Below are 26,342 nucleotides of genomic sequence, written 5' to 3' on the forward strand. Positions count from 1 at the left end.
GGGCAGCCTGGTCTCTTCTTTTGTGAGGGATCAGTTTGGTGGGCCACCTCGGTCATGCCCACTTACATTAAGTAACTACTCACTGCCCTTGAGGTAGCTCAGGACTTGGGAGAAATAATCCAAAAGCAAATGCTTTATAATGGAATATTAAATATTCTGTTTAATAATATAAAAGGCTGTCCCAAGTGGTAAGGAACATCTCTACAGATTTTTTTTCTTTAATGAAGTGTGTAGCATTTCCCCAGGTAGGACTGGAAACAGGACTTGAGCATAGTGAGTGGGATCTGGGACTGAGGGAGCAAAGACAATGGGAGAAAAGCCTCGTGTTGGATGATGGGCTTGGAAGGTGTCAGCTCTTTAACTAGACAGGTTAGTGTTTGGCATCTATTTCCAGAAAAAAAAAGACCTGCCATTAAGATATTAGTTAATTAGTTTATGAATGTCCTTGGACATTCTCTATGTACTACTAAGGCAACTTGCTGTGTGAAATCTCTACCAAAGCTCTGTAGAAAACCCAGGGGAAATAGAAAAGAAAAATTTTTTCTTTTCCATCTTGACACAGTACTCAGGACTTGCCTTATAGCCCCATGAGCAGCCTCCTTTCTGGTCAGTTCCAGCTTCCCAGAGTGAATCCAGACTACAACGCATTAGTCAGAACTCTATGTTGCAAGTAACAGTAACTCCAGAGCATACTAGGTTATTTAGAAAGGGGCTTCCCTATCCCCTCTGCCTCTCTCCTGTTGTCCTTATTCCCTCACAATCAAGAAACATTTTCTCCACGTGGTAGGTTCAAACTCAGTTAAATTCATGGCCTCATAGCTCCTTGACTCCAAAGGTTCCAAACAGAAAAATTCTGGGCAGAACTCTGATTGGCCCAGCCTAGATCACATGCTCACTTCTGGCCCAATCACTGTGAGAAGAAGGAGGTGTTGTGATTGGTCTGATTTGGGTCACATGCTCACTTCTGTGGTCAGAGGAGTGAGGTCCTGGCCTGATTTCCACTGCCAGCTCTTACATCTCTAGGTCAGAGTTTCTCTGGCCACCAGAGCTCACTCTGCCCATGAACATGGTGGGTTGCAAATGCTGAGGAATTATTGTTTCCCAGAAGCAGCCCTCAACCAATGACTAATGAGAATTGGTGTATAAATACTAAGGGGCTCCCTGCTCCAGGGCTGACAGAATTCTGAGACATGCATTCAACACCATTTACCAGAATTCCAGAGTGGGATCAAACTCCAGTTCACCAGAGTTTCCTTGTGCTTGGCACTGCACTTTTATCTGTTCCTTTCTCTTCCCTGTCTCACTCCCCCCCCCCTTTCTACCAGTATTTCCTGAGATCACCTCCCACTTATGCTTGCATCTGAATCCTTATCTCAGTGACTTCTGGGAAAATCCAAACTAAGACAGTTACCTTGATTGGCAGCTCATTCATGACTCAAATGGGGATGAAGCAGTGCCAACGGAAGGGGTGGTTCTGAAGACACAAAAAGAGTAGCTGTCCACTAAAAAAACCACATAACAGCAAACAATGAGAACTTACAACAAACCACTTTCTCCTGGACCAACCTTTAGGCACAAAACATGTCTGGACTGACTTGCCCAGGGGAAGTAGACAGACCTCTCCAGCAGGTTGCTCTGGAGAGGAAAATGTCAGAGGATCTTGGGGTCCAGGCTACAGTGAAAGCTGTACCTTATGCAACCCCTTTTCCACCGTTACTTCATTAATCTTGGGCCTCTCCTGCCCCAGCTGAATGTCAGCCAAAGAGCTATCATGGCAGAATGATACATCCGCCTCTTTGGATGCCGGCCAGAGGCTGGGTTACTTGGATGTGTTTGGTGACACTCCCATTAGACAGTTGGTCTTGTGTGATGGCCCATGCATGTGCAGGGGTAAAAACACTCTCCTTATCTCTGTGTCTGCCTGTGGTATCCCTGCCTCTTTCCATTTGGGTTTATTGGTTTCTAAAGCCAAGCATATTCCATACGTGTCATGGGTTGAATTGCTTAGAAGCAGGGTTTGAGAGAGGGGTTCAAGTGCAGGAGAATCTGAGGCAGTGCTCTTTAGGTAAAACACACACACACACACCTCTAAGGTTGTGAGGGAAACAAAATAGGAAAGATAAAGGAACCACACAAGGATGGGGTCTCAGTCTCAGATAATCTAGACCAGGGGCTGTCATACTATGGCCCTTAGACAAAATCCAGCCACCACCTGTTTTTGTAAATAAAGTTTTCTTGGCACACAGCCACGCCCATTCATTTACGTAATGTCTATGGCTGCTTTCTTGCTACAAGGGCAGAGTTGAGTAGTTGCAACAGAGACTGTATGACCTGCAAAGCCTAAAATACTTACAATCCGTCCCTTTACAGAAAACGTTGCTGACCCCTGCTCTAAACTTGTCCCACTCCATGGGAGCCCTGGGCCACCCATTGCTCCATAAAGTCATCCCCACCTTGAGGCAAGAGGCTGATCTTTGTACCTTAGTGTCAGCTGGGCATTGGTTGCTCACCACCCAAGGTGCTGAGGGGAGGTGCATTAAGTGCATTAAGCCCAGAGTGGTGGCTCCCATCAGTGGAAAGAGCAATTCTCTAGGGTACTAGAGTACTAGGTACTAGGATACTAGGGGCAGCTGTGAGCTATTAGCAGCCAACACAGCAACTGGGAAATGAATGCGCATGCTGGGGATCTTTCAAGGCACCACCAGCATCTACTGCAATGTTTATCTGGATCTACACATGTGCTTCATTAAGCTGGAGAGAACTGTATTTCCGGCCTGAAACTGAGCCATAATGATTTCACCTGGACTCCCTGTCCTATTTCACTCTTGCCTCCAGTCCGTCCATCCTATTGCTCTCACGGTGAAGATGGAAACCATTAATGAGGTCCACAGGGTCCTGCCAGCTTCTCTAGCCCCACCTCATCCCACATTCCTCACATTCTGTTTTCCAGCCATGCATGGCTAGAGGCCAGGGGGCATTCTTTCAGTTTGTGAGAATGCAGTGTTCCCTCCAACTTCAAGGCTTTTGTCCATGCTGTTTCCTCTGCCTGGAACACCCTCCCCCACCCTCTACCTTCCACCGCACTTAACTGACAACTCAATCTCCAGATGTCAACTCAAAGACTTTCCTCAGAGAAACCTTCTTGAACTCTCTCCCCACAAATCCCATTCCCTTGAAGGAGCCAATATTCAGTTTGTGTGTCTTCACGTATTTTTTTTTTTGTCTTTGCAAACCATAGCACACAAAAATATACATAGATTTTCTTTTCTTTAACAAAAGTGCTATATTATTTGTATTACTTTGACATTTGCTTTTTTCCTCTTAATATAAACCATAAAAAACTGTCCTGTTTGACATGTATAGAGTTAACTGATTTTTAACTTATTTTTTCTATCATCTGCATGATATACCATCATATATATGTACGTATGTACATTATATGGATGTATAATAATTTCTTTAAGAATTCCCATATTGATAGGAGTTCATATTGTCTTTGTGTGTGGGGTTTTTTTTTCACTTACAAACAATGGTGCAAAGAATATCTCTGAACAAATTCCTTACATCCTGATGCTTACATTTCTGAAGGCTCAATCCCTAGAAGTGGTATTATTCGGTCAACATACACATGCACTTTAAATTTCAATACACACTGCCAGATTCCTTTCTGCAAATATCGCAAATCACATGTCTGCCATCAATTTGTGAGACTACCCAGTCTCCAACATTTTTGCCAGTGTCCTTCAATCCTTTTAATTTTTGCCGATCTCTTGCCAAAGGAATGGCTTCTCGTTGTTCTGACTTGTGTGTCCTTGACTATGACTGAAGTTGATTACCTTTTGTACATAGATTGTTTTGATAACAAAAATAGCCCCTACAATGATAGGACCTTATGTTTATTGGGGGGGGGTGGAGAAGTTCTAGGCACATCCTTTACCGTTTACCCATCCATCCTTGGCTGCTCAACAATGAAGATTATGAGTCTGTTATCCTCAATGTGTCTGCTCATCCTCTGCTGTTCTTCCTCTCATGTCCCCTGAGGGTGTCCCCAAAGGGTGGGGAGTTTTGGTCTTCAGAGATGTGACAATGGGGGGGATGGGTAGAATGCCCTGCCTTGTCTGAGACCATCTCCCTCTGTCTCTTCACTTCCAGACACCACCCAGATGAACAACGCAGTGCCCACCTCCCCTTTGCTCCAGCAGATGGGCCATCCACATTCTTACCCCAACCTGGGCCAGATCTCCAACCCCTACGAACAGCAGCCACCGGGCAAAGAGCTCAACAAGTATGCCTCCTTGAAGGCCGTCGGTAAGCGTGGTTTTGTTTCTCCCCTCTCTCCTCTACTTTCCTGTTCTTTCTAGATCTTTCTCTCCAACTTTTTCTTCTACTCTCTTTTCTATCTCTCTGTGTCTCTCTCTTTCTTTCTTAAAATATCTGTCTCTCTTTTTCTCTCTCTGTCTCTCTATCACTCTCTCTCTGTCTCTCCCTCTCTCTTTTTTTCTCTGTCTCTCTCTATTTCTCTGTCTCTCTTTATCTCGCTATATCTCTATATATATTCTGGGTCTCTCTACTTGGGACGCAGGTTATTAAGGACCAGACCCCTCGGCTGCTTTCTCTCTGACCCAGATCAAGTTCTACCTTGGTGTATGGGGCAGGGTGGGTAGGCGAGGGGTACGTGGGGGAGCTGGATGCTTGTGTGGTCCCACTGACACCTCAGCCCCTTCATTGTCCACCATCTGTCCTAGCGAATTCCCAGGGAACCTAGGCATAGAATCCAGGACACTTTGTCTCTGAATGCCTCGACCTTTAGTGGGTAACACCCGTCATCCGTGCATTGTCCCATCTCTGAGAAGTCGGTAAGCGTGCACGTTCCCATCCCAGGCAGCTTCTGCTCTTCAGGATGGAAACATTTACTGGGGTGGGCAGGCTGGAGCTATCACTAACTGAGTTCTTACCAAGCAGGAGACATTGCGCTGGACCTTTCATACACACTGTCTCATTATCTCACAGCCATCCAAAGAGGAAGCACAATTATTATCCCAATTTGCAGATTAGGAAACTGAGACTCAAAGAGGCTAATTTAACTTGCCCCAAATCAAGCAGCCTGTGGGTGACAGAGCTGAGACTTGAACCTGTGTCTTTATCATTCAGGGCCTGTGCTCCAGCCACTACCCTCCCCCACTCGTAAGTGAGGGAGTGTGACAGTGACCCAGGCTCCTGACCACATCACTCATGGAAGGATTCTATAGGATGGAAGCAACGACCACAGCAAAGTCAAACTTTGGGCAGGCAGAAGACTCACAGACCACGTGCTTTCCTTTATTATCAGCTTCTCATCATCTTTTCTTCCCCCGCTGCCAAGCTCCTCGTTAGAGATGGGATGGGAGACGCTTGCTGATCGACTCCAGTATGAAATATCCTAATTCTGTTATAAACTAACAACAGAAACCAAAGCACAGACACTCTCACACGTCTCTGATGCTTGTGGTAGCCATGGTCTACAAACATCAGATTCACAAAACAGCATATTGGTGCCCAGCAGAGGGCCGGGCAAATACTTGGGAGCTTAGAAAGTGTTGGAGCCAAAAGTCTATCTTTAGGAATTCCAGTTCCCCAATCTCTTAGGACTTCCAGATGGAATCATTCAAAGAGGGGTTGAGCCAAATTTATAATACCAAGGACACAGGTTGTGCTGACTGACACAGGCTTTGCTAAATCTGAAGCTTCATGAGACCTTGCATACCACTCCCCCACGTTTCATGTTGAATTTCTACACCCAGCTCAACCCTCACACATACCCCATGACCACAGATTCGCTCTATTCCATACTGCATGTTTGCATAGCATATGCATCCTAAGCATGTTCAAATAGACTCAAATATTACTGGGAAGAGATGAGAGCTGTTGCCTAGGAGAGAGTCAGGGCATCTGTGCCAATGTAACTGTGGAAGCCTTCATACACTATTTGGTGGCCCACCCCCCTTTCTGAGCTTTGCATTTAGGTGATAAATAGTGTCTGCTGTTATATTTGATTCTTCTTTTGGCATTAAAAAAATCAACCCAGATGTCTTTTTCTTTTTGAACTCATCACATTACCCTCAACAACTCATTTCTTCCACTTAGCCCCAGTGTCTTGTTCTCCCTCAAAACCTAGTAGCTCTTTGGTTAAATAATGGATGGATATTACAACAGAGTTTCTTAACTCTCTCCAGGATTTATGCAAGGTGCCTATACATAGCAAATGTCTGCAGTGCATTTGGATTTAAATGTGCAGTATGAAAATTTATTTGACACTCCTTGAGTAACCCTTTCTTCCACAAAGGAAGAACTCTTGAAATGTTTGCTGAATGAATGAATGAGCTTGTCTTTGACAAGAACCAAAGAATAGCTTAGTTGTAAGGGGGCACCCCTAATCTTCTAGAAAACTCTGAAGGATCTCACATGGGGAGCTCTCCCCAACCTTGGATACGGTTGATGTGCTCTTCTTCTCCTCCACCCTTCTTCTCTGACTGTTGTGGGAGTTCACGGGACTTTATCTGACTCATGGAGGTCTTGAGCATTTCCAGTGAGTGGAGGTCTGGTGAGGAGCAGACTGAGGGACTGTCTGACCCACAGGGTTACCCAGGAATCCAGCATGTGCCTGCACAAAATGGAATGCAAATATCATAATAAACGTTCTTTCAAGGGTTCTTTATTAAGGCATAATGTGACCATGGTGTGAATGATGAAATGCATTTCATTAACGAAATCATTACCACGCAGGAGAGAAGTTGTTTAAAAAATGGTTTGCTGTTGAAAGCTCTGCAACCTCTGCTAACCAGACTCATTTTCTAAAAATTTCAATCCAGTAAATAAGGGGAGGCTTGGACAGCCTTTAAGGTTAACTGCAAAGTTCAAAAATACCTCTGAAAAATAAATTTCTCTTGGCGGCTTTAATATCCAGAACATCAGGTTGGTTTGAACCGGTCACTGAAACTCTCTGACCTCAGCTTCTTCGTGTGAAAAATGAGTAAGCTAAACTATGTGGTTTCCAAGCTCCATTCTAATTTTAAAATTAGAAGATTAGACAATTCCACTCACTCCAGTTATTAGAATACCTGGGGGCCATTAAATATGTCCCATTCATTCACAACCAACTCTGGGGAGACGAGGGTGGTAGCTGTTGGTTGTTCCTGAGACAAATACTTCCCCAACCTGCCTTCCTTTCTAATTTAGTTTAGTTTAGTTTAGTTTATAGTTTGCTTGTTGTAATCAAACTCATTTGTGTTTAAAGAGAGCTCTTTTCTGTCTACGGTTCATGGATTTGGGCATAAAACATGTGGTCATACAAAGCACGTGACTGCAGAATGGTCTCTGTCCCCAAAAAGTTCACTGCCCAGTTAGGGGTAAAAGATCAGCACATGCTGGGGAAATGTCAGAGGATAAACTTCGTTGGATTCTGTACAAGAAGCAGTGATGGGGTTGAATTATCATTTGTTCAATTCATTCATTCATTCTCCAAACATTTAACCTGGTGTCCCTTGATTGTAGGTCTGCTGAGGCATGAACCAAGTCTATCCCATTCATCAGTATATCCCTAGCACCTAGAACCAGGTGGGGAACTTAATAAGCAGTCCCAATACATATTTGTAAAACCAGTGAATGTACCAGGTGATGGCCATCACATCTAGTCAGGAGCATGAGATGATTGGCAAGACCACAGAATGTAGCATGGCCTCTGCAATTGGTCAGGACAGAGTTCAAGATCTAGCCCAGACATTTATCAAGTAATTGCAGAAATTACATAACCTTCTCAGGTCTCAGTTTCCCCATCTGTAAAATGGAGATAATAATAATACACCGCTAACGGTAGTTTGGGAAGATTCAATGATATAGTGCACGGGAAGTGCTTAACCTGCACATAGTCAGCCCCTCAGTAAATACTGCAGCATATTAAAGTCTCCAGACTAGAGTTGCTCATTGGTCTGATTTTTCCTTGATTCCCCAAGATACACTGGTACCTTGATTAACATGCAATTGCCCAGATTTCATTTTGAAGGAAGGGGGGAATTGGATCCATATTCTTCACTCCAGTTTGATGGGAAAGACATACATGAAAGCTAACTCACTTTGGGAATCTGTTTATATAAACAAGCAAGAAAACAGCAAATGGCTTTCCTGAGCTGCCCTGAGAGCCAGCAGATGCAGCCCAAACCTCTTCACTCTCCCCACTGATAGCCAGACAGTGAATATCCATGGACAATGAACACCCATGCCCAGATATATGGCTACTACAATCCGTCAAAGAAAAGTTCCGTTTCACTCAATGGCCTCTCTCCTTACTAAGTCAGAATTGTGGGTTTAAACATTTTAGAAATATTCCACCAAGATTGAAGTGGAGAAGTGTGTCGTGTAATAGACTGAGCCAAAATGTACCCTGAAAATTCAGTTACACACAAAAATTCTCTGGCCTGAGCCACCCACATGATGGATGGTTACAATGTGAACCCACTGTATGGTTTCCTCATAGGTCAATGTTTATAAGGCAGAGGTGTTTGTGAAAATATCCCTCAGTGTCACCTCATGGTTCAGAGAGGAGTGACTCCTGCCTCCAGAATTGGAAAAAGACTGCCCTTTCGTGTAATTCCTGATGGGCTTTGCAAACAGAAAATTGCCCACATGTTGGCATTTATCTCCTCTTGACCCCATGTCTGGCTTTTCCTCTAGGTGTCTAAGAGTTGAACTCCTCGGCTGCCAAAGGTTCCTGACCACGTGCCCTTGAGCTGCTTCAATGCCACCTTGGCTATTCAGTGAGAGAAAGATAAAGGATGTACCAGCGTTATTGATAAAGTGCTGTGGTGTCTTTGTTTTCAATTGAAAATTTTAAGAAAATATTCTCTCTGTTGCTATTTGACAGACGATAGACTATTTTGCCAGACCATGTTACACTTTCCAATAGCAGTTTTTAAAACCACAGCAACAATACACTTCAACGTGGTGGGAATTCCCTCTTTACTCTTGCTGTGGGAATCATGAGTGAAACCCTAAATGATGCCTGAGCTCCTGCCATGGATTGACTTCTACTAGTTTAATTTTGTTTTAAGTTATGACAGAAAGGGAGCTGATATCATTGAACTCCCAAGCACTACACCTCTGAGGGATATATTAGTGCTACAGTTTTGAAGATAGAGAAACTGAGGCTCAGTATAGTTAAGTGATTTTCCAAAGTCACACTTTTAGTAAATGGCAGAGCTGAGAGTCCTATTCAGGATTGCCTGATTCAGAATCCATGTTCTTTCCACGAAATGATTCTATCTTCCACAGAGCAATTCCTGGCATCAGAAGGATATAGACAAAAAGAAGGAGCTCTCCCTCCTTTTTAAGGGAGAGCTTACTAAGGTAGTAATTGTTTTTCTTTGTTTGAAGGTAAAAGTTTTCCCATGATGCTGAGCATAATTGAGGTATAACATATTTAAAGTATACTATAGTTGAGGTGTAATTTGCATATAGTGAAATACACAGATCGTGATTTTACAATAGTGTGATTATTGAAATATACATACACTGTGGTAACCAACATCAGAGTAAGGATAAGAAATATTTTCATCACCCAGAAAGTTCCCTCATGTCCCCTTCCTCTCAATGCATTAGGCCTATCCCCTTTTAAAAAATTGTTTTTAAATTGAGATATAATTGATATATAACATTATATTAGTTTCAGGTGTACAGCATAATGATTCGATATATGTATATATTGCAAAATGATCACCACAATAAGTCTAGTTAACATCTATCACCGCACATATTTTTTTTCTTGTGATGAGAACTTTTAAGATTTACTGTCTTAGCAGCTGTCAAATATGCAACACAGTATTATTAACTATAGTCACCATTACATCCCCATGACTTATTTATTTTATAACTGCCAATTTTTACCTTTTGACCTCCTTCACCCATTTTGCCCCTCCCACCCCAAGTCCCCCCAACCACCAAGCCAATCTGTTCTGTTCTCTCTATTTATGAGTTCAGTTTTTTGTTTATTTTTTTAGATTCCATCTCATCTCCTTTTAATAAGCATTTAATTTTTCACCCAACAAGTGTTTATCTAATGTCCACTAGGGACACTAAGGGCATAGTAGGACCTTAACTAGATACTTGGTAGAATGTGTGCATCTGAGTAAGTGCCCTTATTAGCAATGGATTTATGAGATGAAACTTGTTCCTGCCTTGCCAGAGCTAAGCCCTGTCTTAGGTAGTGGGGACAGAGGTAACCCTGGCGTGGTTCCTGCCGTCAAGGCAAACAGTGACAGATTTGATAGGGAGTAAGAAGGCTTCCTTGGGGTCCATGACTCAGTGACTGGGTCGGGCTTGTGTCCACCCACATAGGAAGATCTGGAGCGACATCACTCTTTCCAGATGTCAATGACCCCAGCTCAGAGGGAGAAGAAACATCGTCATCCTGGGCGAGTCCCACTGAATTTTAAATTCGTCACTCTTCCCCTGTCACTCCAGTTTCTCCTCTGTTGTGAGTGATAAGAGTGCAGAGTGCATATCCGCAGGGGGATTGTGGCGATTTGAGTGTCCTTTGGCACGCCTGGGAGGCCAACCGGAAAAGTTTAAATGGGGCGAGATCTGTGCTCTGTAATCATTCCGATCACAGACTGTTCCCTGCGTCTCCTCCCTGGCAGCCTGATGTGTCTCTGGAAATTGTGCTGAAATATTGAGGACTTGGTCTTTCCAGGTAGATTCCTAAGAAAGGAAAGGGGAGCTAGTAGTGCACGCTGATTGGTCAGGCCTCCAGCCAATGGGCAGAGGCTGCTGCACAGATACGTGGGTAGGCTTGCCCCGCCCCAGAGTAAAACCCAGTCTTACAGAGAAGCCCTATCAAGGACACCGGGGTAGGATGTAGCCAAGGTCATTCTCACCATCCTTTACTTTATGAAAGAGGTCACCATGGGGTTCTGCTAATACTGTGAGATTCCCCCAGGGCTCATTCAGTACATCTGAAATGAGATTCAGTTTGGAGAAACTGATTTATAACCAAAATTCTAGGCATTATGGAATTTTCAAATAACAACCTCCATCCCTTTAGCATTTAGGGGAATTTTCATACCTTAGGAAAAGTGACTCCGTGGAGAAACTTGAAAGCATTCATTCATTCAACAATAGTTTTCAAACACAGAGTATGTGCTGGGCAGTCCCTACCCCATGGGGGCCTGCCACCGAACGTTTAAAATTGCAGTCTGCAGAGCCTGCCCCAGCCTTGAATTGGAGCTAATAATGCACCCCTCCTTTTCAAGAGGGGGATTGCAGTAAAACAGGACCAAAATTTATCTCTTGTCAACAGAGTATTGTCATTAGCCAAAGCGACCTCATGTAACTTAAATTTTCCTTTCTCTCTTAGAAGGTTGAAATTTAGAGCCAGATTCACCGCCTAAGAATTCTCTCTCTCCCTTATGTAAAACATCTAGGCCTTTTCCAGGAGACTTCTTTTGATCCTCTGTTGGGCGTTATCTTGATACTGACTGCTTCAAGGCCTTGCAGAAAGAGATGTGCACATAATTGCACTTGCACATTTGGTCCCTTGCCCTGTTCCAAGGTCCCTGGAGGCCTGCCCCGCTTGGAGGCTGCAGCTGGGGCTGCCAGCAGCAGCACCTGGGTGTGAGGGCACAGCGAACACGGGCAGCCAGCAAACAGATCAGCATCTCTTGATTGTTATTTTTTTAGGAAGTTCTGATGGTGACTGGGCAGTGGCGACACTTAAGTCACCGAAAGGTACCGTATGGCTTTTTCTAGCCTTTTTGTCCAGGTGTTGTTGGATATGACATTAATCAGTGAAGGCACAGAGAGTCCTGGTGTCTGTGTGTGACCCAGTGCTCGTGTGTGTCCGCGTTGGGTGGACCTGCAAGTCCGTCTAAGTTCCAGCATGTAGGTGTTGTGTGTGTGTGTGTGTGTGTGTGTGTACGTGTGGGCCTGGTGTGGTGTGTCTGCGCTTGGGGCTGTTGTTGAAGAATTGCTGCTTCTTTGCAGTATTCGTTGCCTGAAGGAAAATGTCACTATCAGAAACCATTCCAGGTAAGACATCCGGGAAATGTTGGGTTTTCTTAGAAAGCTGCACAGACAAGTGGCAAGACACGAGGTAAATTAATGCAGCGGAAAAAACACAACTTCTGAGGGAGATCGACAGAGTCAGATTATTGGCCCAGGCTCTGGGGAATGATTAGCCTTGTAGGGAATAGAACACTATTTTCAACTTTCCTGAGGTAGCATGGTGAGCATCAAAGTTAAGGAGTTGGTCAACTTGAGTCTGTGAGTTAACTAGCTAGGTGACTGGACCAATTTATTAACTCCCTACTGTGGGTCAGGCAGAGTGCCGGGCCCTTTACGTCATGTTATCATTTAATTCTCCAGTGACCCAGCTGTGAAAGCATTGTCATTCTTATTTAGAGAGGAGACCATGGGTGTCTGGGTGAAGTGTCTTTGCTTGTCTAAAGTCATATAGCTGTTAGGTGGTGGAGCTGCCATTTGAACCTTGTCTATCTGACTCTAATGCCTAAATTATATCCCACTGGGCTGCAATGGGAGCAGCTCTTTTCAGAACAGATCGGAAACTTGGTTCTCTTCTTTCTTCACTCCTTATGCTTTGTTGGATTTGGTGGTGGACAGAATGTAGCTGACCCAAGGAGGTGAAGGTAGAACTCTCTAGTGACCTTGAACTTGGGGAAATGAGAAGACATTGCAGGGCCCTAGGCAGGATACTGGCACGACCATTTTTTGCATTCTCAAAAGATAGCTCTAGTTTCCAAATGCAGAATGGATTAGGGTAGGTAAACTAGAGTTGGGACACCCACTTGGAGGCAATTATCCAAGTGGGCAGTGACCTGAACTGGGGTGGGTAGAGGATAGAGAGAAGAAAATGGACTAGAGGGATAATTAAGAGACTGCAGAATAGAGTAAATGAGTGCACGTGAGTGGGGAGGAGGGAGCAGTGGGCTGACCAGTGGTTCTCACATTGGAGCCACTTGAGCATGCACTGGCATTCCATGGAGGGTTGTTACAACCCAGATTCGTGGGCCGCACCCCAGAGCTTCTGATTCACTAGGCCTTGGGTTGAATTGCTAACAGGTTCCACGGTGATGCTGATGATGCTGATGCTGCTGGTCTGGGGACCACACTTTGAAAACCACTGCAGTAGAGAAATCTTTCTGGGAAACAAAGGCCCTTCGCTTGGGTCTCTAGGTATCTCTCTGTGAACTGAGGGTTCTGCAGAGGGGAGTTTGATCAAGGTCCCAGAGGCTTGGAAACGACCTGAGCACTGGAGGGTCAGGAGGCAGGGAAGGGGGCTGCACTGTATTCCAGTTTGGGGAGAGATCACTTGAGACCCGCGTGTCTAATGAGAATCCCTTGACTACCCAGTTGTTGCCTTGAGAGAGGCAGATTTTTGGGTCTTGCATTAGATAATAGCTATTCACATGTCAATGGCCATTTTTAGAAATGCAAACAATTTGGAACATGACAGACCTACTAATTTGAGGCATAAACTTTTTTTTCCCTCCCCTGTGAAAAACAAAGCTATTATGATTCCCGTGACAACATTTGGAGGCAAGTCAGCATCCCTGTGCTTGTATCAGCCAGTTGTTGTCTGATGCATTTAGAAAATATTTCAGGACGGGTCAAAAGCAAGGGCATGGAAGCTGTTTTTCTACCCAACCCAGGCTAATTTCACCTGTCCTGCTAAATGCAGCTTTAGGAATCCTGTCTTTTCTGGGGAGGAGAAAAGGGGTCCCAGAGAGGGCCAGGCCCAAGTTCTTCTGGGGTCACTGACCTTCCTCTAGTTTTTCTACTCAACCTCCAGACCTGAGTGTGCGTGAGACATGATAACAAGTTGGAGGGTTTGTATGGCCCCCGCCTCCTACACTCTGCCATCTTCTTGAAAGGGAGACACAAGCAAGGTGTGTGATGGGCCTCAGACATACCTGGGTTCCGATTGTGGCCCCATCATTTTGGACTCTTGTTCCTTAAGCGAGTCATTCAACCTCTCTGAGCTCCTGTTTTCTGATCTACAAAATGGAGATGATACTGTCACCTACCTCAGAGGATGTTGTGAGGATAATATGGGATAACATGTATAGCACATGTCACAATGCCTGGCATATGGAAAGTGATAAACACAGGAAGGCTATCCCTAGTATTATTATTACTATTATTACCAGGTGAGCAAATGAAAGGCTCTGAAAAAATCTCGTGGTTACAAAAACTGTCAAACTCTGTAAAACACATCATTTCCCAAACACTTTGTGTGTGTGTGTGTGTGTGTGTGTGTGTGTGTGTGAGGAAGATCAGCCCTGAGCTAACAGCCATGCCAATCCTCCTCTTTTTGCTGAGGAAGACTGGCCCTGAGCTAACATCTATTGCCAATCCTCCTCCTTTTTTTCCCATTTTTCTCCCCAAAATCCCAGTAGATAGTTGTATGTCATAGCTGCACATCCTTCTTAGTTGCTCCCAAACACTTTTGACGTCTGATCTCTTTTCTCTTCAAGAAAACCAGTTATCTTAACATCCAGTGGCATGAATGTTGCAAGGAGCCTGCTTTGGGAACAGAGGGCATGAGCAGAGAAGTAGGCACTGGGGCAGATGCCACCTGAGGAGGCTGGTAGCTGCGAAAGAGAAAGGACAGGGTCCCTGAAGATACACATTTCCTGCTTCCACAGCATTGACTGTAACTCACTTTAGAGAGGAACCATACCTGCGAGGATAGGAAATGGCAAACAGGTCATACCACTTAGCACTGTTTGTTTTTTCACTACTGGCAGTTTCCCATGCAAGTCGCCCCTTAGGGAGCACTGCTGTTGACCCACCATGCCCAGCTCTGGGAACTCCTGGCGTATTTGTTTATAACCTGCCATGGAAGACACCACCATCTCAAGCCCAGTGGACTCTCTTATTAAATATGAAGCCATGTCTTTCAAAATATGTTTAATTTGCAAAATGAGTCTTTGAACCTGACCTGTCCCTTAGTCCAGTGCAACAAGGGAGCACTGAACTTGGAGGAAACTGCCAACATAGTACTGTGATTTGAATCAGGCTGTGTGCTCTTGTGCAAGCCACTCACAGGCTCCGAACGTCCATTTCCACCATTGCCAAAACAGAGGCAATGGTAATATCCACACTCCATCGGGTTTGGGGGAGTAATTTTACGAGACCATGCAAGTAATACACTTCAAAGAAGACAGTGAAGTAAGTACACCGTGTTCAGCCTTTCTGCTTTTACAGGTGAGGGAACTGAGTCCCCTTGAGATAAATGAGGTTGCCCAAAGTCATATAGGAAAATTGCATCACACCCAGGACCAGGACCCAGGCTTCAAAGAATGGCTTCAAGACTTGACCCAGAGTTATTGGAGATGCTTGTTAAGAAATGTAAATCCTGGACCCACCCACTCCCGAGGAACTGGAACCACTGGATGTGGGGCCTCAACATTTTTTCATTTTTCATTCATTTTTTAAATCCACTTTCTGGGTAATTCGATGTACACTAAAGTTTGGACCTACTTTCTCCTAAGATCAAATCCTATATGCAAACACAATTGGCCCTAGAACACCATTTTCACATGCCAGCATCCTCCAAACATGAGTGTTTTTGCTGTTTGCTGAAATAAAACTGTTTTCTTAGTTGGGGTTTGAGCTGGGGCTACAGCTGGAGAATTGGAGGTTGTCAGTCTTGGATTGGTTTCTTGCTCTGCCACTTATCAGCCGTGGCAGGGTAATCTGACAGTCAAATTACTCAATACCTTTGGGTCTGAGTTCTCTTCTGTCACATGGAAAAATAATATTGATTTGTCACCTATCTTTAAGAGGGTTTAAGTGAGATAATGTATGGGAGATGGCTAAAACGATGTCGAGTACATAGTAGGTACTTGATATATTCTAGTTCTTTCTTTTTTCTAAGAAAATGGATACAGCTCAGTGATCCATGTTCATCCAAGAGATGCTACAGAAGGCACAAGGCAATAAAAAATGTGTAAGTGGAGTTACAGTTCTGTTGGAGTGCACATACCCTGTGGAAATGCCCACCTAAAAGCAACCTTAAAACATTACTTCATGAAGTTCAGGCTTTTGCAGTTTTCTGATTTGAGTTATTGGCTTGCTGGTGAGCACTAGGGTACAGAGCAGGTGGAGGATAGGGAGGTGATTTTTTTTTAATAAAAATCAAATCCCACCAGCTCCTGAGTTTGGCCTCTTTTGAAAAGCACACAGCAAGCACTGGAGTTTTGATGAGCTTCCTTGGGAACCCAAAGGGCATGAAGTGAGCCAGTGAAGGGTTCTCTGCTTTACAGTAAATGCCATTGCAGCAAGATTGCAATAAACATTTCATGAGTTTGAAAGTATGTCCCTCTGAGGCTAAGCCAACTAGATCCCATTCATTTCAAACTTCCCCAGCACCTTGCACAGTGCCCCCAGCACATGGTAGACACTTGACATACACTTTATTAATAAATTATTACACGAAATTGAGCATGCTGTTGTCTTTTCTGAAGAGGCTCTGGGAAATAGCATAAAAATCAACCAAATGGGAGTCAGGAGACCTGTATTCTAGATCCAGTGCTGCTTCTACTCGGTTGGGGGTCCTTGGGCCCACAGCTTCAGCTGCCTCTTCTATAAAATGGAAGGTTTGGGTCATTGATCTCTTTAGCCCTCTCTATCTTTATAAGTAAAGATCCCAGGCTTTGCTCTGACTGGCTTACCTTGATATATGCCCATCTCTGAACAAATTGTTATGGTGAGGGCAATGAAATGGGTAGTTTGTAGTTACTGGGGAATGGCTGGGCAATGGGGGAGTGGAGGGGTATGACATCCAAACCACATAGATTAAGGGTAGGGGAGAGGTGGATCCCCACCTGAAAATCTGAGGCTCTTTCTGGAAGTAGGGTGACTGAATGATTGGTATTTGTATCAGGTATCTGTTGCCACAATAATGCTGTGTAACAAATGACCTCAAATCGTGGCTTACAATTTATTTAGCTCAGCATTTATTTAGATCAGAAGTCTATGTGCCACTGATTTGTGCTGACGTGGGAGGTTCTTCTAGTCTCAGCCGAGTTTGTCCATGTATCTGGGAGTTGGCTAGATGTTGGCTGATCCAGGCTGGTTTTAGCTGGAATGACTGGGGTGACTTGGCTCTGATCCAGGTATCTTTCATCCTCAGAGAGGGTAGCCCAGAAATGTTCTTATGATGATGGCAGAGGTGCAGGAGAGCAACCAAAGACCAGCAAGCACTTTTTCAAACTTCTGTTTGTGTCATGTCTGCTAACATTCATTAGTCACACGGGTGAACTCAGAATCCAGTGGTGGGGAAACAAGATCCTCCTTTTTGGGGGTGAGTTTCAAAGTCACATAAAAAGAGTGTGGATACACAGAAGGGTGAAGAATTAAGATCATTCATGCATTAATCTAACATAGGGTCCCAAATCTTAGAATTATCTACTTTGAGATGGTCCTTTGCTACAGCAAATTGGAAGGAGGTATGTAGGATTAAGGACAGTTAACCTTTATTTACTTCATTTGAAAAACCACCAGTTGTATAAAATTTCACCAGCTGGGAGGTGGATCAGAAGACAAAAAATATAATGAATTTCTGAAAAGAAATATCTCCATTTATGGAGCAGCAATGCAGGATACATGGAAGGACAGTGAATGAATGCACAATTTCCATCCAGGACACTTCTGTGTATGGTCAGCCATGGCTGGAGCATGAGTCCATCTACCTTTGTTCAACAGCCTTTCAGAAAGTGGAGACTGCACAGCAGGACTGCCTATGGGAAGAGACAAAGGGCTTGAGGTTTCAGAGGTCTGTTGGCAGCAAGACACTCACAGAGGGCTCCCTGCAGCCACAACAAAGGGGCTCATGGCGCAGCCTGGACAACTTTGGTGCAAAGCTCAACCCAGGCACTGTTTCAGAATCCTCTCCAGCAAAGGCAGCGATACCTCCTGTTGGGAGACCTCAGGGGAAGAAACAAAAGACCAGGCTCCTGGATTCCCCTTTCCAATGTTCTCTCTTAGAGAGCTATGACTTCAGGAAAGATGTGGAGCCCTGCGGGAAGAGCCAGAAGCCCTGAGCTTCATTAGGACCTGGTTCAAATGTGATTTTCTGTACTTGTGTCTCTGCAGAAAGGCCCAGAACCAGGTGGAATGGGGCTAATTTGCCATAAAGACAAGTCTTCCCGTCTCCTCACCAGCCCTCTCCTGCCCGACAAGCCAGGCTTTTTTCCTACCTTTCTTGTTTCTGCCTGCTGAGACAGCCTCAGGAACCTGCACAGCTTTATAGCATATATGTCAAAAAAAGAGAGAAATATCTGGGTATTTTTTTAACAACATGAACTGTACCCCCTTTTACTTTTTAATTCAGCTTGTGAAGGAGAAAAAAAAGCAGAGACCTAGAAAACATTCCTATGGAAGTAAAAAGTAAATATTGTCCTACTGAACCAAAAGTCCCCACGAATACAGTGGCTTAAGAGAAAGAAGTAAATTTCTCTCTCATATAATAGTCCCAAGGGGAGTGGTCCAGGTTGGTGGGGCAGCTTTACTCCAAGCTATCACTCAGGGACCCAGGTTCCTCCAACATTGTTGCTTTACTGCCCCCTATCGTATTGTCCTCATCTGCATTGTTATAGTTGGTTGCTGTCATAGCCTATGGGCAGGAGGAAGAGAGCCAGGGCGAGTAATTTTCTTTTAAGCAAGTAAGGTGAAGTGGAATTTGAATGCATCACTTTTGCTAATGTTCCATTGGTGAGAGATCAGCCACATGGCCAAATTTAGCTCCCCAAAAGGCTGGAGAAATCTAGTTCAGGGCTGGGCAGCTATGTGCCCCAGCGAAAAAGGTATAAGAGATCTGGGAGACAAATAGCAGTCTGCTACAACATCGTGTCAAATGGAGTGTACATTTAAGGAGTCCTACTACGCGCCATGCATAATGGTTTGTGCTTTCACATTCCTTGTCTCATTTACTCCTCCAAAGCACTCTGCAAAGTAGACCTTTTTATCCTCATTTTATATTCTTTTTATGTATTAACAATGATAGCAATAGCAGCTACCATCTATTAAATACCTACTATGAGGCAAGGACATTTGTACTTTACATTATACAAGGCACTTTACATGATTCTCTTCAATACCCTCAACCCCCTGCCACATAGGCATTCTTATTTTCAATTTTATGGTGAAGCTTAGAAAGTGTAGGTAACTTGCTCAGGATCTCAAGCTTAAAAGAGGAAGAGTTGGCATCTGAACTCAGATCCACCTACTCTCAAGGTTCATGCTCTTTCTACCACATTGTAAAGAAGAATTTACAGTCACAAAAATCAGGTGTGCGTTCTTCCAAACATTGTTATATACTGTATAAACTTGGTGCACTAAATCCTTCAAGCTCTCAATATCATTTTTTTAAATTGAAATGTAGTTGAAATACAATATTATATTACAATTCAATTGTATTGGTGTACAATATAGTGTACAATATAGATGTACAATATAGTGATTTGACATTTATATACCTTACAAAATTTTTTCCATGGATGTCTGGTAACCATTTGACATCCTATAAAGTTATTATACTATTATCGACTGTATTCCCTATGCTGTACATTACATCCCCATGACTTATAACTGGAAGTTTGTACCTCTAAATCCCCTTCACCTATTTTGCCCATCTCCCCATCATTCTCCCCTCTGGCGACCATCAGTTTGTTCTTTGTATCTATAACTTTGTTTCTGTTTAGTTTTGTTTGTTTGTTTTCTTTTTTAGATTCCACATATAAGTGAAATCATGTGGTATTTGTCATTCTCTATCTGCCTTATTTCACTTAGCATAATGCCCTCTAGGTCCATCTATGTTGTCACAAATGGCAAGATTTCATTCTTTTTTATGGCTAATATTCCACTGTCTGTTCACACCACATCTTCTTTACCCATTCATCTATGGATGGACACTTAGGTTGCTTCCATATCTTGGCCATTGTAAATAATTCTGCAGTGAACATGGGGCTGCATATATCTTTTTGAATTAGTGTTTTTGTTTTTCAGATAAATACCCAGAAGTGGAATTGCTGGATTATATGGTAGTTCTATTTTAAATTTTTTGAGGAACTCATACTGTTTTCCCTGATGGCTGTACCAATTTACATTCCCACCAACAGTATACAAAGATCCCTCTTCTCCACATCCTTGCCAATACTTGTTATTTGTTGTCTTTTTGATAATAGTCATTCTGACAGGTGTGAGTTGGTATCTCATTGTGATTTTGATTTACAATTCCCTGATGATTAGTGATGTTGAGCATCTTTTCTTGTGTCTGTTGACTTTCTGTATGTCTTCTTTGGAAAAATGTCTATTCAGGTCCTCTGCCCATGTTTTAATCAGATTGTTTGTTTTTTGATTTTGAGTTGTATGCGTTCTTTATATATTTTATGTATTAACTCCTTATCAGATATATCATTTGCAAATATCTTCTCCCATTTGGTAGGTTGCCTTTTCATTTTGTTGATGGTTTCCTTCACTGTGCAAAAGCTTTTTAGTTTGTTGTAATCCCATTTGTTTAGTTTTGCTTTTGTTGCCTTTGCCTGAGGAGACAAATCATAAAAATATTGTTAAGACCAATGTTGAAGAGCTGACTGCCTATGTTTTCTTCTAAGAGTTTTCTAGGAGTTTTGTGGTCTCAAGTTTTCAGACTTACATTTAAGTCTTTAATCCATTTTAAGTTTATTTTTGTATATGGTGTAAGAAAGTCGTCTAGTTTCATTCTTTTGCATGTAGCTGTCCAGTTTTCCCAATACCATTTATTGAAGAGACTGTATTTTCCTCCTTGTACATTCTCGCCCTCTTTGTCATAGATTAATTAATTAATTAATTAATAATTAAGTGTGGGTTTATTTCTGGGCTCTCTATTCTGTTCCATTGATCTGTGTGTCCTTTTCTGTGCCAGTACCATACAGTTTTGATTACTTTGTAGTATAGTTTGAAATCAGGGAGCGTGATACCTTCAGCTTTGTTCTTCTTTCTCAAGATTTCTTTGGCTATTCGGAGTCTTTTGTGGTTCTGTACAAGTTTTGGGATTATTTATTCTAGTTCTGTGCAAAATGCCATTGGTATTTTTTGATAGAGATTGCATTGAATCTGTAGATTACATTGGGTAATATGGACATTTTAACAATATTAATCCTTCCAGTCGATTGAGCATGGTATATTTTTCCATTTATTTGTGTCATCTTCAATTTCTTTCATCAATATATTATAGTTTTCAGAGTACAGGTCTTTCACCTCCTTGGTTAAATTTATTCCTAGATATTTTATTCTTCTTGATGCAATTAGCTCTCAATCTTATTAATCTTTCTTCTCTCTCAACATTCCCAGATCTTACTGCTGAAGTCTTGCCTTTCAAGACTCAGGAGCCCACCATTATAGGATTCAAAACCAACACTTTGGCTCTTTGTCATCATCAAAAGTGATTGCTGCTTTCTGAGTGGTGGGGAGAGGATAGTGGAAGCACAAGGAAAAATGTTGTGTGGTCTCAGGTTTTAAGACTTACATTTAAGTCTTTAATCCAATTTAAGTTTATTTTTGTACGTGGTATAAGAAAGCGGTCCAGTTTCATTCTTTTGCATGTAGCTGTTCAGTTTCCCCAACACCGTTTATTGAAGCGATGTTGAGATATTGGTTAACATCTCAAATTATGATCCACTACATTGTCATGGAGGGAATTAGTGTGATGTAGTGTGAAGAGCCCAGGCAACCGCATTTACCTCGTTGGCTTGGGGTGGGGTGGGGGGCCAACTAAATGAGATAATACATGTAAAGCATCTGGAGAGTGCCTATCCTAGAGTGATGATGAAGAAACCTCGGTCTCCTCTCAGTTCTCTGAGAGGCATAGAGCTCTTTATCCAACCCAGCTCTGTGACTGGAGGCCATCTTTCAGTTGGTGACTGGCCAGCACTCCAGCCAATGCTAGTGCCCCTCAGAGGATGTGAGACCCATACCTCTTGTAATGCAGTAGCCAACCTGAATGCCGGAAGAACCAGAACTTGGCAGGGAGAGTCTCACATCACCCCCAGCTCCTTTCTCCTGCCCCACCTTAAAGAAGAAAAGGATAAACGTGTTTTGCCTCAGGGGGGAGTTTGGGGCTTTGTTATGCTTCCGGTTGTGACATTTTGATGTTTCCTCTTGAGAATATGGTATTTACATGTTTACCCCAAGCCCTGATGTTTTGAGAGGAGGAATAAAGAAAAGCATCTTCTCTGCATAATTCTCGCTCTGTCCTCTATTTTATTTAGTTTTGGAGGAATATTTTCCTGCAGAGAGAACCTTGTTAAGGAAACAAGACTCTCTTCTATACAGCAGGCAAGTAGTTAAATAAATGGTGAGTGTTATAGCCACAAATTCATCAATTCCAGGCCAGGTCTCCTGGGTTCAAATCCCAGCTCCCTCACTTGGATGAGTTGCCAAAGCTCTCTAGCCTCAGTTTCTCCATTTATAAAGTGAGACCAATAATAGCACTTACCTCGTTTTGATATCGAGAGTATTAAAGGGGGAACAAATGTAAATTGCCTAGCTGAGTATTGAACAGAGCACATCCTTAGTAAAGGTGAGCTTTTCTCAGTTTGCCATGGGGGAACTGGGAGGAAGACCACGTTAATACTCAGCCTTCTGCTATACCCAAGCAGGCTCTTTAACCAATCTCTGTCTCCTTCTCCCAACTTCATTCTACCTCCCCGGAGCTGGGACTGCTAAAGAATATTCATTTTTCAGCCAAGGGTATGGAGCTGGGCAGTAGCCTGGTTCTCCGGCCCCAGAAATAAAGAAACTTAACCCACGCTTCAGTACTTCTATCTCTGGAAAGCACAGGTCACTCAGTCTTCTGTGATATGGACTAGGTATTAGGATTTTTCCAGTCCAAGTCTCAAGGCCTGAGAACCAGGGGAGCCAGCCGATGTTGTAAAGACCCATGTCCCAGCTCAAGCAGGCAGGCGGGAAGGGTGTGGTTCCACCCTTCTTCTGCTTTTCGTTGTATTTAGTCCTTTAACAAATTAGAGGATGCCCACCTACATTGCAGAGAGCAATCTACCTTACTGAGTCCATCAATTCAAATGCTGATCTCATCTAGCGATACCTTCACAGGCACCCCCAGAAATAATGTTTCATCTGGACACACCGTGGACCAGTCAAGTTGATACATAAAATTAACCATCACAGACTAGATGATGAGAAGATGAAACATCATGCCCATTTCTAATATTTTAGAGAATGTCATTGGAATTGAAATATCTCTGGTACATTCCTTTCCTTCCATATTATTGTAGCCCTACTATGTGCCTGGCGCTGGGCTAAGTGTTGGGGATACAGTAGTGAGCAGAGCAGATAGGATCTCTACTTGAATTGGAGCTTATATTCTAGTCAAGAGAGACAGACAATACACAAGTAGTTAAGAAAGATAATCTCATATAACAATACAGTCTAAGAACATATTAAAATAGGGAGAGGTGAGGACAGCAATTGGGCATGGGGGACTCTCTTTTGATTGGGTCATCAGGAGGGATTTTTCTGAAGAAGTGACCTTTGATCAGAGAACCAATTGGCAAGAAGGAGCCAGATGTACAGTGACAAAGAAGAGCGTTTTGGCAGAGGGACAACAGTAGGGACAAGGTCCAATGGCTCTGAGATGGCGAAAAGCTTGGTGTGTTTAGGAAGAGAAAGGAATGCTGTGTGTACTGGGGTGAATAGTGTCCCCCTAAAATCTATGTCCACTCTGAATCTCAGGATATGACCACACTTGGACATAGGGTCTTTACAGATTAAATCAAGTTAAAATGAAGTCACACTGGATCAAGGTGCGTCCTCATCCAATGACTAGTGTCCTAATAAGAGGGAAATTTGGACACATAAACACACACGGAGAAGACGGCCATGTGAAGTCAGAGGCAGAGATTGGAGAGATGCAGCTGCAAGTCACAGAACATTGTGGATTGCTGCAATCACCAGAAGCTGGAGGAAGCAAGGAAGGATCCTCCACTAGAGCCTGCAGAGGGAGCGTGGTCCTGCCGACACTTTGATTCTGGACGTCTGGCCTGCAGAACTGTGAAAGAATAAACTTCTGTTGTTTTAGGCCACCCAGTTTGTGGTAATTTGTTATGGCCGCCCTAGGAAATGAATGCACTCTGTGATGGGTTCATAATAAGTGTGGAAGAGATGAGGGTGAACAAATAGCGAGAGGCTGGGTCATGCAGACCTCGAGGGCCACTGCAAATAATTTGGGTTTTATTCTTAAGTGTGATGGGAAGATTAATCACTCCATTTTGACCTATTCTTGGAACGAAGACAGGGACAAATGAGGAATGGTGAAAGCTTAGGTTGGGACATTGCTTACCAGGTGAAATTCATCACCTGAGACCCAAGAATATCACCAAGTGAGAATGAGCTGTAGGAACCCCTCCTTAAGGTATCTTTGGCCCAAGGAAAGAAGGTAGGTGGGAGGCCACCTGCTGAGACCCTCAGATGAGCAGCTTGTTTTGAAAACTGGTTATTACCTTGACTCTCTCCCTTTCCACGGAAGCGAGGCTCCATCCCACCCACACCTGTGCAAGTGTCTGCTGCTAATTAAGACAGAGACAGATGGAGAAAGGTACAGTTTAATTTTACAACCTTGGTTCCTTCAAGGCAATTAGGCTCATTGGAAGGAAAGCACCTTTTTCATTCTTTCGTCCTCTTTTTAAATGAAGAAAAATCACAGCGGAGAGGACTGGTGTTGTTCAAAGGCTCACACATCTGTTTCGTGGTCGGCTTGTCGGCCGTCTGCCCACGAGGTAGTGGGGCTGATTAGGTTAATGCATTTATTAATGGGGCTTACAAGGCTGTTCAGTGAATCTGTTATTTCTTTCACAAGGAGCTTTTTAATATACTAAGACAGGGACCACACCACATGAAGCCAAGTGTGGCTGGGTAAGCATTTTCTTCCTCCTCCTCTGGATCCAAATCAGAGGGTCCCAGAAACTGGGTTTCGTGACAATTGCATCTCCTGGTTATGGGAACAGTTCATCCACCTAGCCACCAACCACATCCCTGTTGAAATAATCTTGAAAATAACTCTTTGAAGGACAATTTCATGCCCCAGGCAACAAATCTGTGTCTACTCAGCACTTCCCTAAAGCACCTCCGAGTTTAGTGGAGGGAGGATGGTCAAACAAATAGATAGTTGTGGATGGCATAACTTGCTTAGATGACATTGCATGATCTGGTGACCCCTGGCTTTCTTCCCTTTACAGCACAGATACCTTTTCAGCTTTTTGAAACTACCACACTCCTTCCCAGCTCAGGGCTTTTGCAAATGTTGTTCTGTATCAATTATCTACTGCTGCCTAAGGAACTACCCCAAAGCTTAGTGGCTTAACAGAGCAACGATTTATTGGGCCTGTGATGCTTGGTCAGCTGGGAAGTTCTTCTGGTTTGCTCTGGATTGACTGTTCTTAGCTGGGTTTACTCAGTATCTGGGGTCAGTTGGCAGGTCAACTAATGGCTGTGTGTTCTAGGGTGGCCTCACTCGGTATCTGGCAGTCAGCAGGCTGTTGGTTGTGGTGAGCGTGGGCAACTGGCCTGGAGCCTTCTCATCCTTCGGGAGGCTAACCTGGACTTTCTTCTTCACACAGAGGCAGGGTTCCAAGAGCCTGATAGCAGAAGCTATCTAAAAGCCCAGTATCGGGATATGCATGATATCACTTCTGCTACAGTCTACTTGTCAAAGCCAGTCACAAGTCCAGGCCAGATTCAGAGGGTGAGGAAACAGAATCCACCTTTTAATGGAAGGAACTGCAAAGTATTATGGCTGTTTTTGCAATACGTCGCATGGTCCCTTACCTAGAACACTGTTTATTATGCTTCACCTTCAGATTGCAACTAAAAGAGCATCCTCAAGGATGCCTTCCCTAACCAGCCTCTCATCCCACACAGATCAGGGCCCCACTTATGCCCTTTCGTAGGGCAGACTAGGCGCTCAACACGCGTGGTAGGTGGAGGGAAGCAAAGAGGGAAGGCGGAAAGGCAAGAAGGGTGGTTGGTTTGGATGGATGCCTCCTTCGTGCTTAGCAGGTTGCCTGGCACAGAGTGAGCACTCAATAAATGTCTGTTGGATTTAATCCAGTGCTGCTTTCGTAAGCCAGGAGACAGACAAAATAGATGTATTGAATAGTTACTATATTCCAGGGTTGTGCTGTGTAGCTTATCCAGCTCATATAATTTATTCCGCACCATAAACCTGAGAGTAGTTCTATTATCCTCACTTCACACCAAAGGAAATAGAGGTGCAAAAGGTTAAGTGACATTCCTGA

At 43.5% G+C, this 26,342-nt stretch overlaps 1 protein-coding gene across 1 annotated transcript in view; it reads left to right on the forward strand.

Annotated features, from left to right (window-relative positions):
* SHISA9 (shisa family member 9) overlaps positions 1–26,342 on the forward strand; it is a 274,688-nt gene that overhangs the window by 239,932 nt on the left and 8,414 nt on the right. Inside the window, exon 3 of the mRNA XM_014793427.2 lies at positions 4,153–4,308. Within this exon, the coding sequence (XP_014648913.2) occupies positions 4,153–4,308 (156 nt within the window). The remainder of the gene's footprint in view (positions 1–4,152; positions 4,309–26,342) is intronic.

Source organism: Ceratotherium simum, chromosome 26 (genome assembly GCF_057802395.1).
Source record: "Ceratotherium simum simum isolate JZ-2026a chromosome 26, ASM5780239v1, whole genome shotgun sequence".
Lineage (NCBI taxonomy): Eukaryota > Metazoa > Chordata > Mammalia > Perissodactyla > Rhinocerotidae > Ceratotherium > Ceratotherium simum.